General features: G+C 33.6%; 1 protein-coding gene across 1 annotated transcript in view; it reads right to left on the bottom strand.

The window, feature by feature from the left end:
• Positions 1-4,879: 4,879 nt before the first annotated feature.
• LOC108912070 (ankyrin-3-like) overlaps positions 4,880-14,955 on the bottom strand; it is a 19,680-nt gene continuing 9,604 nt past the window's right edge. Inside the window, exons 2-3 of the mRNA XM_018717231.2 lie at positions 9,384-9,749; positions 4,880-5,632 (exon numbers count right to left, since the gene is read on the bottom strand). Of these exons, the coding sequence (XP_018572747.1) occupies positions 4,992-5,632; positions 9,384-9,749 (1,007 nt within the window). The 3' untranslated portion in view covers positions 4,880-4,991. The remainder of the gene's footprint in view (positions 5,633-9,383; positions 9,750-14,955) is intronic.

The raw sequence follows: 14,955 nt of genomic DNA, 5'->3' as shown, positions 1-14,955 counted from the left end.
TAACACTTAACTGTTTCGTAGAATTATTCTTTCCTAACAGAGAGAAAATCTATAACATTTATTTTCACCCCTATAATAAAATAATACTTTCTCTCACAGCGATAGCAGCATTTTCCTTCTGGTCTCCAACTTTACCGATATCCTTTTTTTATTCATTTTTCACATCATATCAACACCTCAAACTCGTTTCAATCTCCAGATTATAAACCTTTTTAGCAGTAAATATTTGATTAAGGAATCAAAACATCATGCTTTGGCGAAAATTGGATTTTGAGATATCTCTTCGTCGGATACAATACGACTGTATGGAATTGTTACAAATAGGTGTATTTTTATAATGAAATAAAATTCAGAAGAGACGTTGTATTACGGGCATATAATATAAAATCTCAATAATGAAGAGTAGTAAAAATAAATGTTGCCAACATCATCTGGTAGTAAGACAAAATAAGAGTATATTTCCAAATAACTTTCAAAATAAAAAATTACTGTCACATTTAGCAAAAAATGTGGACTTGAAGGTATTTTAAAATAACCATAAGAACAAAATTATTATGTTAGCAGGTCGAAAAAAGTTACAGCGCTCGACACTGATTTTTTGTCAAATTACGTCTCTAAAAAAGGTACCGACATGCAGTTTTCACTGATATGTCCTTTGTCACCTTCAGCGCAATTATATCTGCGGTGATCTGTCAATTGCTGACTATCAGGTAGCTGATCATCAGTGTGCTAAATACAAACCTTATGTCTAGAGATCGGAAATGTTAGGGCGGCTGCAATATGGTACAGGGTTATCACGGAAATATTATTTTTGGGGGTGAACATGAGGGTTAGTTTGCATCCATTTAAATCCGTTTTAGGCTAAAAGAAAAAATATTAGTCCATATTAATATGTATTTACCTTTTTGAGATTAACAATGGATATTGAGCATACAATAATTTAAAGAAACACACGTTTACTGACGCACGCGCATTGACAATAGCGAATGAAATAATCTGTCTTTGTCATAAGCGTAGGAGTTGTTCACAACTTCGGTACCATGAGCGCGACAAAGCGTTCGTGATTTTTTGTCTTTGTCCTGGCAGTGTCGTAGGAGCTAAATATAATTCAAAATATGAAAAGGTAAATAAATTTGCATCTGTCTAAAAAACAAACGTAAAAAAATTCGAAGGCAACTTTTCATTATTTTAAATAATCAATCGAATAGTACAGAAAAAAAATTGTTTCAGTTTTGTTACATCATTAAAATTAACGATTAAAAATTTGAAATTGTTATAACTTTCTTATTAAAAATAGAAAATTATATCTATTTTTCTGAAAAGAAAATTAACATTTTTTAGAGTAGATTGAAAAAAAAATTACAAAATTCATTCACTTTTCTGGTTGTTATGATTTTTTTAAATTTCTGAAATCTTCCCTTAACTTCCAGCCTACTTAACTCTGTTAATTTTAATAGTACAAGAAAAAGTTCAGTGGCCATTTTTATGTAGAATTGTATGCTTTACAACTTTTATAAAAACTTGAACTGATTTCATTGCGGGCACCTATAGTGTTCATTAATGGCGTACAGAAAAAACCAGAGGTCCATTTTGTGGCTAAAATTAAGTAAATTTTGTTACACACACGTAGGCTCTTAAGGCCGCCGTTTCCGAACTGCAGGGTTTTCAAAATTAAAAAAAAATTAAAATTTTTAATTTTCTTAAATCCATTCAATCTAAGTATTTGTAAGTAGGTATTAGACGTTTCGCAAGATTTATTAACTATAATGAATCGATTTTTCTATTGTAATGTAAATGTAACTCTTAATATAAACAAGATAATAAAAAATGCATACGGGGTCTGCTATAAGAGTTTGCCGATTAATGCCATTTTAAAAATACCAATCTTCCAGGAAAGCATTTTTGTACAAAACTCGTAAAATGTCAGATGTGACGGTAAAATATTGCCATACGAGTTTAATGGGAACGCCCCATATAGACAAGCGGTTAAGCCGTCATATTTCAAACAAAATACGATTCAGATTGGAAACCTTTATCTTGCGTCGAGTGTACTTAATATGAGATCTGATTTTACCAAACTATATTTTGATATAATTTCTAACTTTGTTATATTGCATGCGTGCATTTTATAAACTAATTCATAAATTAACCTTATTTCATAATTTTGACAGCTTTGATACGTTTCATTGAAACATTTATATTTCTATGCTAAAAAACTTATTCTAAACTTAAATTCATCCATCATTACATTTTGTCTGTATTCCACATACCATTTTTGTGAATTTTCTCTCTTTTTAGGCCAAAATCTCTTAATTTATTTCAATAATTCAAAATTCTGTTCTCATTTCTGTATTTTCCATTTAACTATACAGAGATCCAGAATGATTGAAGCATTTGGGAAACGCAGCTCGTTTCTAACACCATCTTTACGTATACCAGACGAGTATAAAAATCTGTAGTACGGACAGAAACAGGCACAGGCTGCGATCTCCAAACACTTCAATCATTCTGGATCTCTCTGAATTAACAAATTATAATATCATAACAATATGTACGTATTTGCATAATAGTATGAAACAAAGGCAGTGTCTAGTTTTATACACTAAACAGTTGTCCTAAGTTAATCGCGGTTAATCCCATTTCAAGTACCCATTTCAAAAACGAAAATGACCGTTCAACATTTGCCGAGGTCACAGGCCCATATCTAAAATAATCGAAGTTTTTAATACATTCTATTTTTACTAATGGTGGAGAAGCATCAACTACTTCACATTTAGTAATCCTACTATCCGCGTCGTTGTAATAACGTGTCAATGTCTGCCTCTGATCTGAAGCTTCGCATCGATCAATTTATTCGATACGTATCTAGTGGCACCCTAAAAGTTGTCGCTCATTTGCCCGTTACAGCACGGCACAGCCTATTCCGTCACCGGATTCCGTACAGATTGAAATGAAACAAAGTGATTGAATGCGGTTGTGCATTCAATCGCCTTATATTTTATATTAACCATCCTGAAAATATTGGTGGACAATTTAAATACAAAAAAACTATAGGAAAATACAGTGTACATATTCATTAAACATTTAACTTACAAAACCATGTATACAAACTGTTTGGGTAAGAACATGTATCCAAATGCGTCTGTGTTTTTTGTTTTCCTTTTTCTTCGTGGATGGGAAATAAAAATTAAACACAAACTTTTGCCTACAAACAGTTAGTGCGCACATGTTGTATGGGCATAAATAGATTAATATTTTCCATTCAAGTTTCGAAATCAGTGAGTGTCATTCAACTCTCTTAAAACATCTTCAGGACGTTGCCGCAGCAGCGCGGCGCGTCGCTGCAAATGCTGCTCCTAAAAATATCCATATTTTTAAATGGAACAGTTCCCACATAAGCAGCACAGCGCGGCAGCAGCGCAGCGCGTCAAAATTCAACGCCTCTGAGAGCGTTCCATGCTGCTCTGACCTTCGTCGCGCTGCCAAGTGGACATTAGGAAGCAGCGAACACTGATGTGTCTTCGGCAAATCTCGATGACCATTTTAACGATAACAAAACTACACAAAAATGTGATTGTATGTCTTTATTACATTGTTTAATCAAATGTCGGAATTATGTGACTTTACGAAGTCCGAAGTATATAATAATTAAATACTTACCTTAAGAATACTGTCACCCTTTCACGAACTCCGATACATGATCGTCACTTGGTATCCCGTCGTGCCAAATAGGAAGAAACTATTTCTACGAGTTCATTAAATTTTTTTTGTGACATTGTCATATATTTATAAAATTTAACTTCATATTCCACCAATTTTCCCGCAATTAAATGAAACTGTGCGCCCAATATCTTTTCTTTTTTTCTTTCTCATGTTATAATATAGTAACCGCAAATACATCATCATCACTAGACGAGGATCTCGACATTTTGAAAATAAAATACGTTTGTTCTATTAGATACTCGGAATATACTGTTCTAAAATATTAACCGCTGCGCTGCTGCTGTACTGCTAAGTGGGAATGCCTACCAGCGCGGCAGCAGCGCTTCATAGCGTCGCTGCGATGCAAAAACTTGGTAGGCATTCCCACTTAGCAGTGCAGCACCAGCGCAGCGGTTAATATTTAAGAAGAGTAGTGTTCCGACTATCTAATAGAACGAACGTATTTTATTTTCAAAATGTCGAGTTCCTCGTCTAGTGATATCCTAGATATATAATTTATTAATATTGCCTTAATCCTACTTAGAAATGTAGAGTTTTGTCAGTAATTTTATATTACTCTAACAAAATCAAACTACCTGCATTTACTAACTACATATAATTAGTGATTACAAAGTCCAACAGTCACCGCGAAACGTCTGGTACCTCTCTCCCATAGCCAAATAGTGAGCGATATGTATCGAGATTTGCCGAAGACGTCCACTTGGCAGCGCGACGAAGGTCAGAGCAGCAAGGAACGCTCTCAGAGGCGTTGAATTTTAACGCGTTGCGCTGCTGCCGCGCTGTGCTGCTTATGTGGGAACTGTTCCATTTAAAATTATGGATATTTTTTGGAGCAGCATTTGCATCGACGCGCCGCGCTGCTGCGGCGCTGCTATGTGGGAATTGGCCTTAAAGGTAAACGTCCTATGTCGGTGGCACCCAAGAGGCAACAGCAGATGGTCATTTGTTGTAGCAAATAACATTGGGAAGCTTTTAGTGAATAACCAAAATTTTTCTGAAGAGAGGCTGTGTAATAGAAGGAAAGTAGTCGATGAATACAATAAATATATTTTTTAAAAAAGTACAAAATTACAAAAATTGTAAAAGCAATACAAAAACATAAAAAATAAATTGCATTATAATTTAAATAAATGATTATAAAGTTAAGTTACTACGACAATTTAAAATACATGTTTTAATAACTAATTTTAAAAAAATGTTTAATAACTTATAGTATCACATATAAATTTAGTATCACAGAGTGAGTAACATATTATGAATTGTAATATTTAAAGAATGGTCCTCCTTTTAAGTGCGTGAAGTTTGGTTAATACTGGAATTTTTGGAGGAACATTGTTATTTTTATCTAATTCTGTAATTAATTGTGCTATTGAGAAACAGCCATTTTGTTGAGCAATTAGTAAAGGTGTATACATCGAATTATTTAAGCAATTGATATATTTTTTGCTAAAAAGAAAAGCGAACGCTTTAGCATTGCCTACAGCTGCAGCAACATGAAGGGGTAGATCTCCATGTACAGTGGCAGCATCCAGTTTTCCATTGTATTTTATTAATAATTCTAACACATCAAAGCTGTTTTTTGTTTTTGCGGCTATATGTAAAGGAGTATAATCATCCAAATCGTTTTGATTAACGTCGGCTCTGTTTTCTAAAAGTAATTGAACTACAGAACTAGAATTAAATTCAACAGCCAAGTGAAGGGGAGAAGATCCATTCACATCTTGAGAGTTTACATCGAGTCCTTCGTTTATTAATTGCATGCAAATAGTTTCTTGATTATTTTTTGCAGCCAAGTGCAGTAGAGTACAGTTTTGGGTATCCATGACATTTAAATCAGCTTGCTGATCTATTAATAGCTTCAAGATATCTATCTGTCCATATTGAACAGCTAGTTGGAGAGGAGTTTCTCCTGAATTGAAAAGAAAAAGTTTTAAAATCAAAATACTAAATTAGAAATATATAGGGTGAGTCAGTTTTTTGTAGTAGGATTTTAACAGTTGATAGAGAATCATTTTTTAATAAGAAGAGTTCTTATAAACGTAGGTCTTAGAACGCTTCGTTTGTGAGATATAGGGTGTTGAAAACAAACTTTTTTTAAGAATTTTTCTTAATAAATGATTATTTTCCAGAAAAATCCACGGGCGTACGAATCATTTTTTTAAAGGGGGCAGTAACCCACCTCAGGCACGTCACTGGTGGGTGAAATGGATAACAGATATCTTTGTTTTATTCAACATAACTAAGGTATTATTAATAATCAAATTTCAGTTTAATATCTATTGGTCTTTTAGAGATATTAAGAAAAATTATTAAAAATAATTTGTTTTCAACAGCCTATATCTCACAAACGAAGCGTTCTAAGACTTACGTTTATAGGAACTTTTCTTATTAAAAAATGAATCTCTATCAACTGTTAAAATCCTACCACGAAAAACTGACCCACCCTGTATAAATAGTATATTAAGTATTAAGGTCAGTAAGATACTTAATGACCGCTCAAATATTCAATAAATTTAATTAAAGCTAAAATAATAATAAATTTAGGCCCGGTACTTTGAGTCTTGGTTAAAGCTTGATTAACTGATCAGGCGATTAGACTGTACATATACTAATTTATTTTATAAACTATAATCACAGTCTAATCGCCTGATTAGTTAATCAAGCCTTAACCGAGACTCAAAGTACCGGGCCTAAATATTTTAAAAATATACAGGATGTTTCTTAATGATATGTGAATTTCTAAGGGTGTGATTCTACATAGAAAATTAATGACAGTTTTTATAAACTATGATGCGTCAGCACATTTTCAGTGTAATGGTTCGCAATTATTTACAAACTGTTTATCTAAATCGTTGTATTTCCCCAAGAATGGCCACCAAGGTCCCCCGACATCGATACCTTAGATTTCATTTTATGGGGGCCATCTTAAGGCGCTAGTACACACAAGTACAAAAGTTGTAGTAAAATGTTACTATAATAAAGAAAAATATTTAAAAAAAAATAAAAATAGGATTAATGAAAATTGTATTATTCGATAATCAAAATTTAGAAACGTTTGTTGATATAATTTCAAATCAAAATATTTATAATAAAAAGGCAATAGTAAAATTTTATACATACATTAAAAATATCATACATACAGGGATGGCCAGAAGTACGGAATAAAATTCATATCTTTTGAATGAGTTAATTTTTTTTAAAAACGCCGAAACACGTTAACTGATTTTGATGTTTTCCCATCTTTCGGTTATATAATAATTAATTTTTCTTCAACCCCCTAATGGAAACATAAGGCATGAGGGGGCTCGTTGAAAAGCTTATAGAAAACTGAATCCAGGATTCAGTTTTATTTTTTCAATAGCAAGGTTTTTAGGTTGTATAAAACACCTACTTAACAAGTGAAATAAAATTTAATTATATTCAGTGTTATTCTCCATGAATTTGCACAGAATAAAATAAAGAATTTGAAACTGTACCTATCACTGCTAACGCAAAAAAAGATATATTTTTTATGTTGCGTTTTTTTGGCACCACTTACTTGCCAGGCTTTCTGGTTAATTTTTCGCTTTAGTTGTAAATTGGAGTTCGAAACGTTACTATTGTGTCAAAATCAAGTTATTTACTGAATTGCAATGGTATTGTCGGAAAGGCAACGCATCGAAATCTTGATATTGCTTGGATGTGGAGACAAAATAAGAAGTCAGGCTGAAGTGCGCGATTTATTTAATGCGAAATATCCCGAAAACCAAATCTCGCAAGGGACAGTTAGTAAAATATTTCACAAATTTGAGGAACACGGTACAGTACAGACTTTGCCCAAAACTGGACGGGCACGTGCTTTGAATGAAGAAAAGAAATTAGACATTGCATTAGAACTTGTTGAAAATCCTCATACTTCAACTGTTTCATTGGCCCGCAATCACGATGCTTCTCGAACTGCAATTCGAATGTTTCTGAAACAAGAGAAATACCACCCCTATAAGGTATGTCTTGTCCAAGAGCTTTTGGAAGACGATTATGATAGGCGATTACAATTTTGTGAGGAAATGATGAGACGGTGTGACGACAATAATGGTTTTCAACGAGACGTACTTTTTTCGGATGAAGCTACGTTTTATTTAAATGGAGTGGTTAACAGGCACAACTATCGCTTTTGGTCCCAGGAAAATCCACACTGGACATGCGAATCGCATACGCAGCATCCACAAAAAGTTAATGTATGGGCAGGTATCATCAACAACAGAATCTTGGGCCCATTCTTTTTTGAAGAAAATCTTACTGCCGCACGCTACCTGGATTTCCTAACATTTGACCTGATACCTGCTCTAGCTGTGATTTTCCCTCATGAAATTGATCCAGATATACCGAATGAAAGAATTTGGTTCCAACAAGATGGCGCTCCCCCACATTTTGGTATTGATGTTCGAAGATACTTAGATGAAATGTTTCCAAATCGCTGGATTGGTAGACGGGGTACAGTTGAATGGCCGCCAAGATCCCCCGACTTAACACCCCTGGATTATTTTCTTTGGGGATATTTGAAAGAAAGAGTCTACCAGGACAGACCGGATAATATTGAGAATTTAAAGAACAAGATTAGGGCGGAGATGCATAATTTACCAGCTGAAGTCATTCAGAATGCTGTGGACAGCTTTTACTATCGTCTTGGAGAATGCCAAATAGTGAATGGAGGACATTTTCAGCATTTGCGACATTGAGTTTATTTTTGTAAATTATCTAGTTGTTTCAATTTCTAAATGAAAAAAAACTTGTTATTGAAAAAATAAAACTTGTTTATTTGGTATGGCTGGATTCGGTTTTCTATAAGCTTTTCAACGAGCCCCCTCATGCCTTATGTTTCCATTTGAAAAAAAAGTAGGGGTAGGTGGGGGTTAGGGGGTTGAAGAAAAATTAATTATTATATAACCGAAAGATGGGAAAAAATCAAAATCAGTTAACGTGTTTCGGCGTTTTAAAAAAAATTAACTCATTCAAAAGATATGAATTTTATTCCGTACTTCTGGCAATCCCTGTATATTCAAGTTTTCTCTGAAATATTGAAAATAAATTGATAATAGGTTTAATATTACAATAGTTTTCCAAAGCAGCAATACATACGTTAAGGACTATTTTATCAAAAATTCGACCGCAAAATGAGATAAAATTTTAAAGACTGAATTAGATATATTTTGTTAATGTAGTAAACGTTATGTTGGCAACACTTCGAGACCTTTGAATCGGAGAACATCAGAACTATATTAGAAATGGAGAATTTGAAAAACAAGGAATTTATTACTCACTGGAATGACACATACATTTTGGAAAAAGAAATAAGAACTAAAAGAGTCCGTGTGTTTATTTTGTTAAATGGCAATTTATGCGTTTCAAATAATTTCTTAAATTTTGATTTGTGTTGGTTGAATATTCTCATTTCATTCGAATATGAATTAATAAGGAGTTTTCTGATTTTTCAATATCATCCAATTTTAATTTATAAAGACGACGACATGCAAATAAAACAAAAATTGATGCAACTTTTATTCAAAAATGTATTAATTTTTTCCCCACTCACAAAATAAAATGTCACTTTTAGAACTTGTATCATAAATAACTATTTCATGAAATACATAAAATCAACTTGAAAACATAAAATTACCTACCTGCCTCTGTTGTCACATTAGGATCTTCCCCTGCTTGTAGTAGCACTTCAACAAGATTTATATCGTTAAATTTTACACCCATATGAATAAGCCTTTCACTGCTGTGATTTGAGATCTTCAGATTCACATTTTCCTCAGACAACAGACACTGAGTTAATAATTTGTTCTCTCCTTGAACAGATTTGAAAATAGGAGTTTCACCATAAAAATCGATTGAGTTGAGTTTTGATCCATATTTCAGCAATAATTTGACTACGCTTAATTGGCCTCTTCGACAAGCTAGATGTAGGGCAGTTTCTCCACGTTTGTTCAAGATATTTGTATAAGCTGATAGCGATAATAATTTGTCCACAGTCTCAATATTACCTACAAAAGAGTGTATTCTAATTAAAATAAGTAAAGCAGGCAGAAAATCTTACAATAGTGTAGGGTTTTGTAATAAAAACTATCTTTTGTGAAATACCTTAAATATGTTGGTAGTCCAGAGTTAATTGTTATAGGGTATCAATGTATCTGATCTAACGATAGAAAAATCAATATTAAAACTTAAAACACTAAAAGTGTTCACTCAGGTGACGTATTATTTTTGAATATAGGAAATATTAAATGCATAAAAATATTTATTAATAATTTCATGAGTAGTTTTCTAGGCCTCTTGAGAAGCTCTTTCATAAAAATTACTATTTTGTGTCATTATTTAATCAAAATGCTAGGGACCATTTTTAAAGATAAAAAACCCTCAATTACCCTTCTGCTACTGTGAATAAAGTCCATCCTTGATATCGGATTATTATAATCAATAATTTAAAAATCTGTACAGATTTTTATTTGGATCTGCCCTTTTGAGGTTACGTAAAAGAAATAATTTTTGGAGTATGGCCCATTTGTTTTCGGACACCCCGTACATTAAAATATAGAAACTAGTTGACTTTGTCAAAACTGATGTCTTTTCAGAAATTTTAACGAGATGACTTTTTGTGTAAAATTTAATTTTAGGTACATTATAATGTATGAATAATATAAAAAGAAACTATTTTCTATGATATTATGTTATAAAATATCACTGAAAGATATCTTAGCTAATGAACTTTAGCAGAGATAAAAAATTAATAGTAGGTACCCAAAAACTTGTCTGTATCCAATTTCAATACAACACATTGCCGTTTGAAAAAGATGTTAAACTTTGATTCTAAAAAAAATATTTTTGACACCTTATATGCCAAAAGCAAAAGATGACCCATTATTGTTCATAGAAAAAAACCTTTTAACCTTTTTAATGTTTTAACAGCTGTTGAATATATGGTACCTATCCTATTTTGAATCATTTTTATAGTAAAACTCATACTCAAAACTCACTGACATATAAATGTAGAGTTACTATTTATAAAAAAAAACATGCTGTCCATTCCAGCTTTTGCTCAAATCTAATCTAGTTTATGCAAATTAATTCTGACATTGCCACATTTTTGCAGTCGCAAAAAATGTAGTACTGCTCAATGAAAATTTTCTGATATCAAAACAGAGCAATTGAGCCAAATATGCCTCAATGAAATGTTGCTCTATTTCAATCTACAGCGACGCTAAATAAGCACGAAGAAAACGTATCAGGTTCAGAGGCTCGAACATGGTCAGAACGGCAGAGCCGGGGAGTGGAAATTGTGCCCAACAAAACCGGACCATTCGAGAAAGCCACCCGCCAAGACGCCTCTGCCTGTTCATCAATAAAACATAAAATTATAAAATTCCATATTCTCAATGAAAAATAGCCACACGAGCTTACATAACTCCTCAAGTTTCCGGCCTAGGTCGATCCTACCTGCTGCGTAGGCCCTCAAAGCTCTTAAGCTTCCATAAACAGCTCTAATCCCTCTTACGAGACGCAGCGAACTTTCTCCTAAAGCTTACAGGCGCTCTTGGAGGCCTCAAATAACTATTATAAACTGAAGTGACCCTAAAAACCCATGGCAAAACAGTGTAGGGTCAGTTGAATCCCTCCAAAATCAAACTTTTAACTTAAAAGCAAGTAAAGTGCCCAAGTGCATCGCCGAACTCAAATTAGAGCGCCGCAACTAGCTCGACAGTCCAATATTTTAGTTCCACAATAGCCTGAACTATCTTACTAATTGGACAGTTCCAATCTTCATGTTCCACGACATGGCGCCCAACGTGAGGCTTGATCAACAAATGAGCCAATGCCAGTCTTGCTGTTTCAAGACAATACCTTTAATTCTAGCTTCATTTTGTTATTTGAAGTATAAATTACGAGTATACCTATTTGGCTAAATCTTCTAAAATATCTAATTGCAGAACGCCACTTACTGGTGGTATTATAGATACCTCATTTGTAATGTATAACATTGTAAATTTTATTACAAAGTCTTAGTAATTTTTAATTTATTTTAAATGCGTTAAGCTAATTCAAATACATTCAAAATATTGAAAAGATCCTATCAAATGAAGTCAAACAATGCTGTGTTATACCAAAAAACTGGGTATGCAAAAGTTATCTAACCTCTTTCATAGACAAAATTCCTAACTAATGATATTGCGAGAAACAGCTACCCTAGGGGCTACATGCCCCAACTGGCATTGAATTATATTATCAATGTCGTGTAAACAGCTAGTAATTAATAATTGCATATGACATATTGCCAAATTGTTACATAATGCAATGTTTCAGAGAAATATATTGCATTCATGTTGTTCTAACATACAGGGTATTTCAGTTCGAGTGAATCTAACTTTAACCACAAATAGAACTCAATAAATAATTCAGAAATGCCTTATAAAGCAAGGGTCTAAGTCTCACCGTTTTCACTGTACAGGGCCGTATTGGTCGGTTGTAAAAATCATATTATTTACGAAATCTTTGGTACACTTAAGTATAACAAATTTATTCAAATTTGGTGTGGTGTTACATAATAATTTACTGTAAAATTTACAAATTTTTGTAGGTCAGTAGTGTAGGAATGGGTAGTAAAGCGGTATTTTTTACCCCGACTTCTACGCCAATGACCTAATAATCATTTGGGATACATTTTTAGATTCCGTGGACAGTTCTACATAAAAAAGGTATACTTGTTGAAAATCGGTATAATGGATCGTTTTACTGAAAATCTCGGTTGAATGGGAGACCGTTCTTCTGATAAGAAAGAACCCCGCACAAAACATATGGAAATTGAACACCTGTCAATTTTTTTGAAACTTCGTATTTTGATAGTCCTCGTCATTCTGATCAAATGTTTCCATGGGCACGAAGCCCTACAAGCCCTTCCAGCCCTCCAAAACCACCCCCAAATATCAGGGTAATGAAGTTTACAGATTACAGGTTAATTGGCTTACCATAATATTTCACTACTGTAGTCAAACCTACAGACACATATACCATAACTAGGCTTAAGACTGTCAATGGGCACCGAGCCCTACAACCCCCGCCAACTCCCCAAAACCACATTCAAAGGTCAGGGGGATGCACTTGACAGATTATCGGTCAATAAAACTACCGAAATATTTTACTATTGCAGTCGAACCTACAGCCACCCAAACTGTAACTAGGCTCCAAATCACTTAACCCCCCATCCCTCTTCCTCCCCACCAACTACCAAAGCCTGTCGTGTGACTTTTCTCTGCTTACTGGTTGTGTAACTGTTTAATCGTGAATTCCATCTCACAGCCACCTAAACGATCACTACTCTATAATCTCCGACGCCGACCCCCGACAATTGAACAACCCACCCCCAACCCAAATCCCACGGTTGGAGTCGGACCAATCCCAGTACTTATAGAAACCTGACATGACTTTTGCCTGCTTACGGCTTATGAAACCGTTCAATCTTGAATTCCATCCTACACCCATCTTATTGTTTAATGCCCTTTAACCCACAAAAAGTACCAAAACCTGCCATAAGATTTTTTTGCTGTTTGTGGGATGTGAAACCCTGGCTGTGGGTTCGACTGCAGTAGTAAAATCATATGAAGTACAGCATGTGTGAGTAGCTGCCAATCTCGCTCCACATAAAATTAACTAGTTTCGTGGTGTTTTATCGGAAATAATTTATTTTTTACGTACGGGGCGTGAATCCAAAGTGTTCTGTGCACCCCTGTAATTATTTTAAAGTAAAAAACTTACTGTTTCGCAACAAATAGCAACTTTAGCATACTTGGTTACCTGGCATCTGGATAGTTGTATAGTGTGGTTAAACGCGTGAGCAGTATGGGAGGCGCAAAAGCAGCGCTCAGTGGTTCCAGCAGCATTGATGATTCTAATCTATGTCCTGATCAAGCTATGGAAAAACTAATTACTAAGGTATGCGTCAATTTTGCCAATCAATTAGAGCAAAAAATGGACAAAAAGTTTGAGAAATTTGAGGAAAAACTTGATGAAGTATCCAAATCCTTCAAATCTCTTGATGAGAGAATCAACTGTAATTCAGAAATTTGTGTGTCTCTAAAAAATAAGTTAGAGTGTACTGAACAATTATTAAAAAGAAACTCTTTAAGAGTATATGGTCTAATTGAACATGAGGATGAGAATACTTTGGATACCATAATCTCCTTTTTCAATTCTAAGCTCAGTATTGTATGTGATATACAGGATTTTGATTCAGTTTTTCGCGTTGGTAAATTGGGTTCCAACAAGTCTCGTAGCATTTTGGTGAATTTTGTTTCTAATGTCAAGAGGAATGAGGTCTTCAGTGCTAAAAAACTACTGAAAAATTCCCAATTTGCAATTTTCGAGGATCTTACTTCCCAAAGGTATGATCTTTTGATATCAGCAAGAAACAAAATTGGTAAAAATAAAGTGTGGTCTGCTGGTGGTAAAATATTTGCCTGGAGTGATAAGGATGGAAGGAAAGTAATTATTAATTCAGCCAGTGACTTTTGTATGTTTTAGTATTTGGTTTGTTTTTTTTGTTTTTCATTACTTAGTGTTAATTCTTTATTTACTCGAATTTTATCTAATTCACATAATTTTAATTGTATGGTAGGACTATAATCCATTTTGCTTTTCAGCTAGATACTTACTATTTGTATCGTTCTCTTTTTATAGATTTATGTTGATTACTTTTTGCGCGTGAACCAACATGAAAAATTTCTTCGATAGGTAATATACCTATTTGTTTAAGCTGTAATTCAATATACAACATTTAATAAAAATTCACTTACTAACACATTTTATTTTAGTAGGTTTAGATTAATTTTTTCACATGTATCTTAGTTTACTTTAATTCCGTTTTTTTTACTTGCTTGTATCATAACACCACAATATTTATTTATATTTATATTGATTTATACTACACAATTATGTTGGAGCGTTGATGCGGTTTATGCAAAGCACATGTATTAATTTTTCGCATTTTAATGTTAGATCACTGTCTGCAAGTAGAGAACTTTTCTCTGATTTTATTTTAGATGGCTCTTTTGATATCATTGGATTATCAGAAACTTGGTTAAATTCTTCCATTTTAAATTCTTGTGTTTCTATACCAGGTTATAATTTAGTTAGGAATGATCGTGAGGCTAGAGTAGGGGGAGGAGTAGCGTTTTATATTAGAGATTATTTCAAATTTTC

This window comes from Anoplophora glabripennis, unplaced genomic scaffold (genome assembly GCF_000390285.2).
Source record: "Anoplophora glabripennis isolate ALB-LARVAE unplaced genomic scaffold, Agla_2.0 scaffold643, whole genome shotgun sequence".
Classification (NCBI taxonomy): domain Eukaryota; kingdom Metazoa; phylum Arthropoda; class Insecta; order Coleoptera; family Cerambycidae; genus Anoplophora; species Anoplophora glabripennis.
Note: the sequence above shows the minus strand (reverse complement) of the source record. Positions and strands in the feature narration are given on the sequence as shown.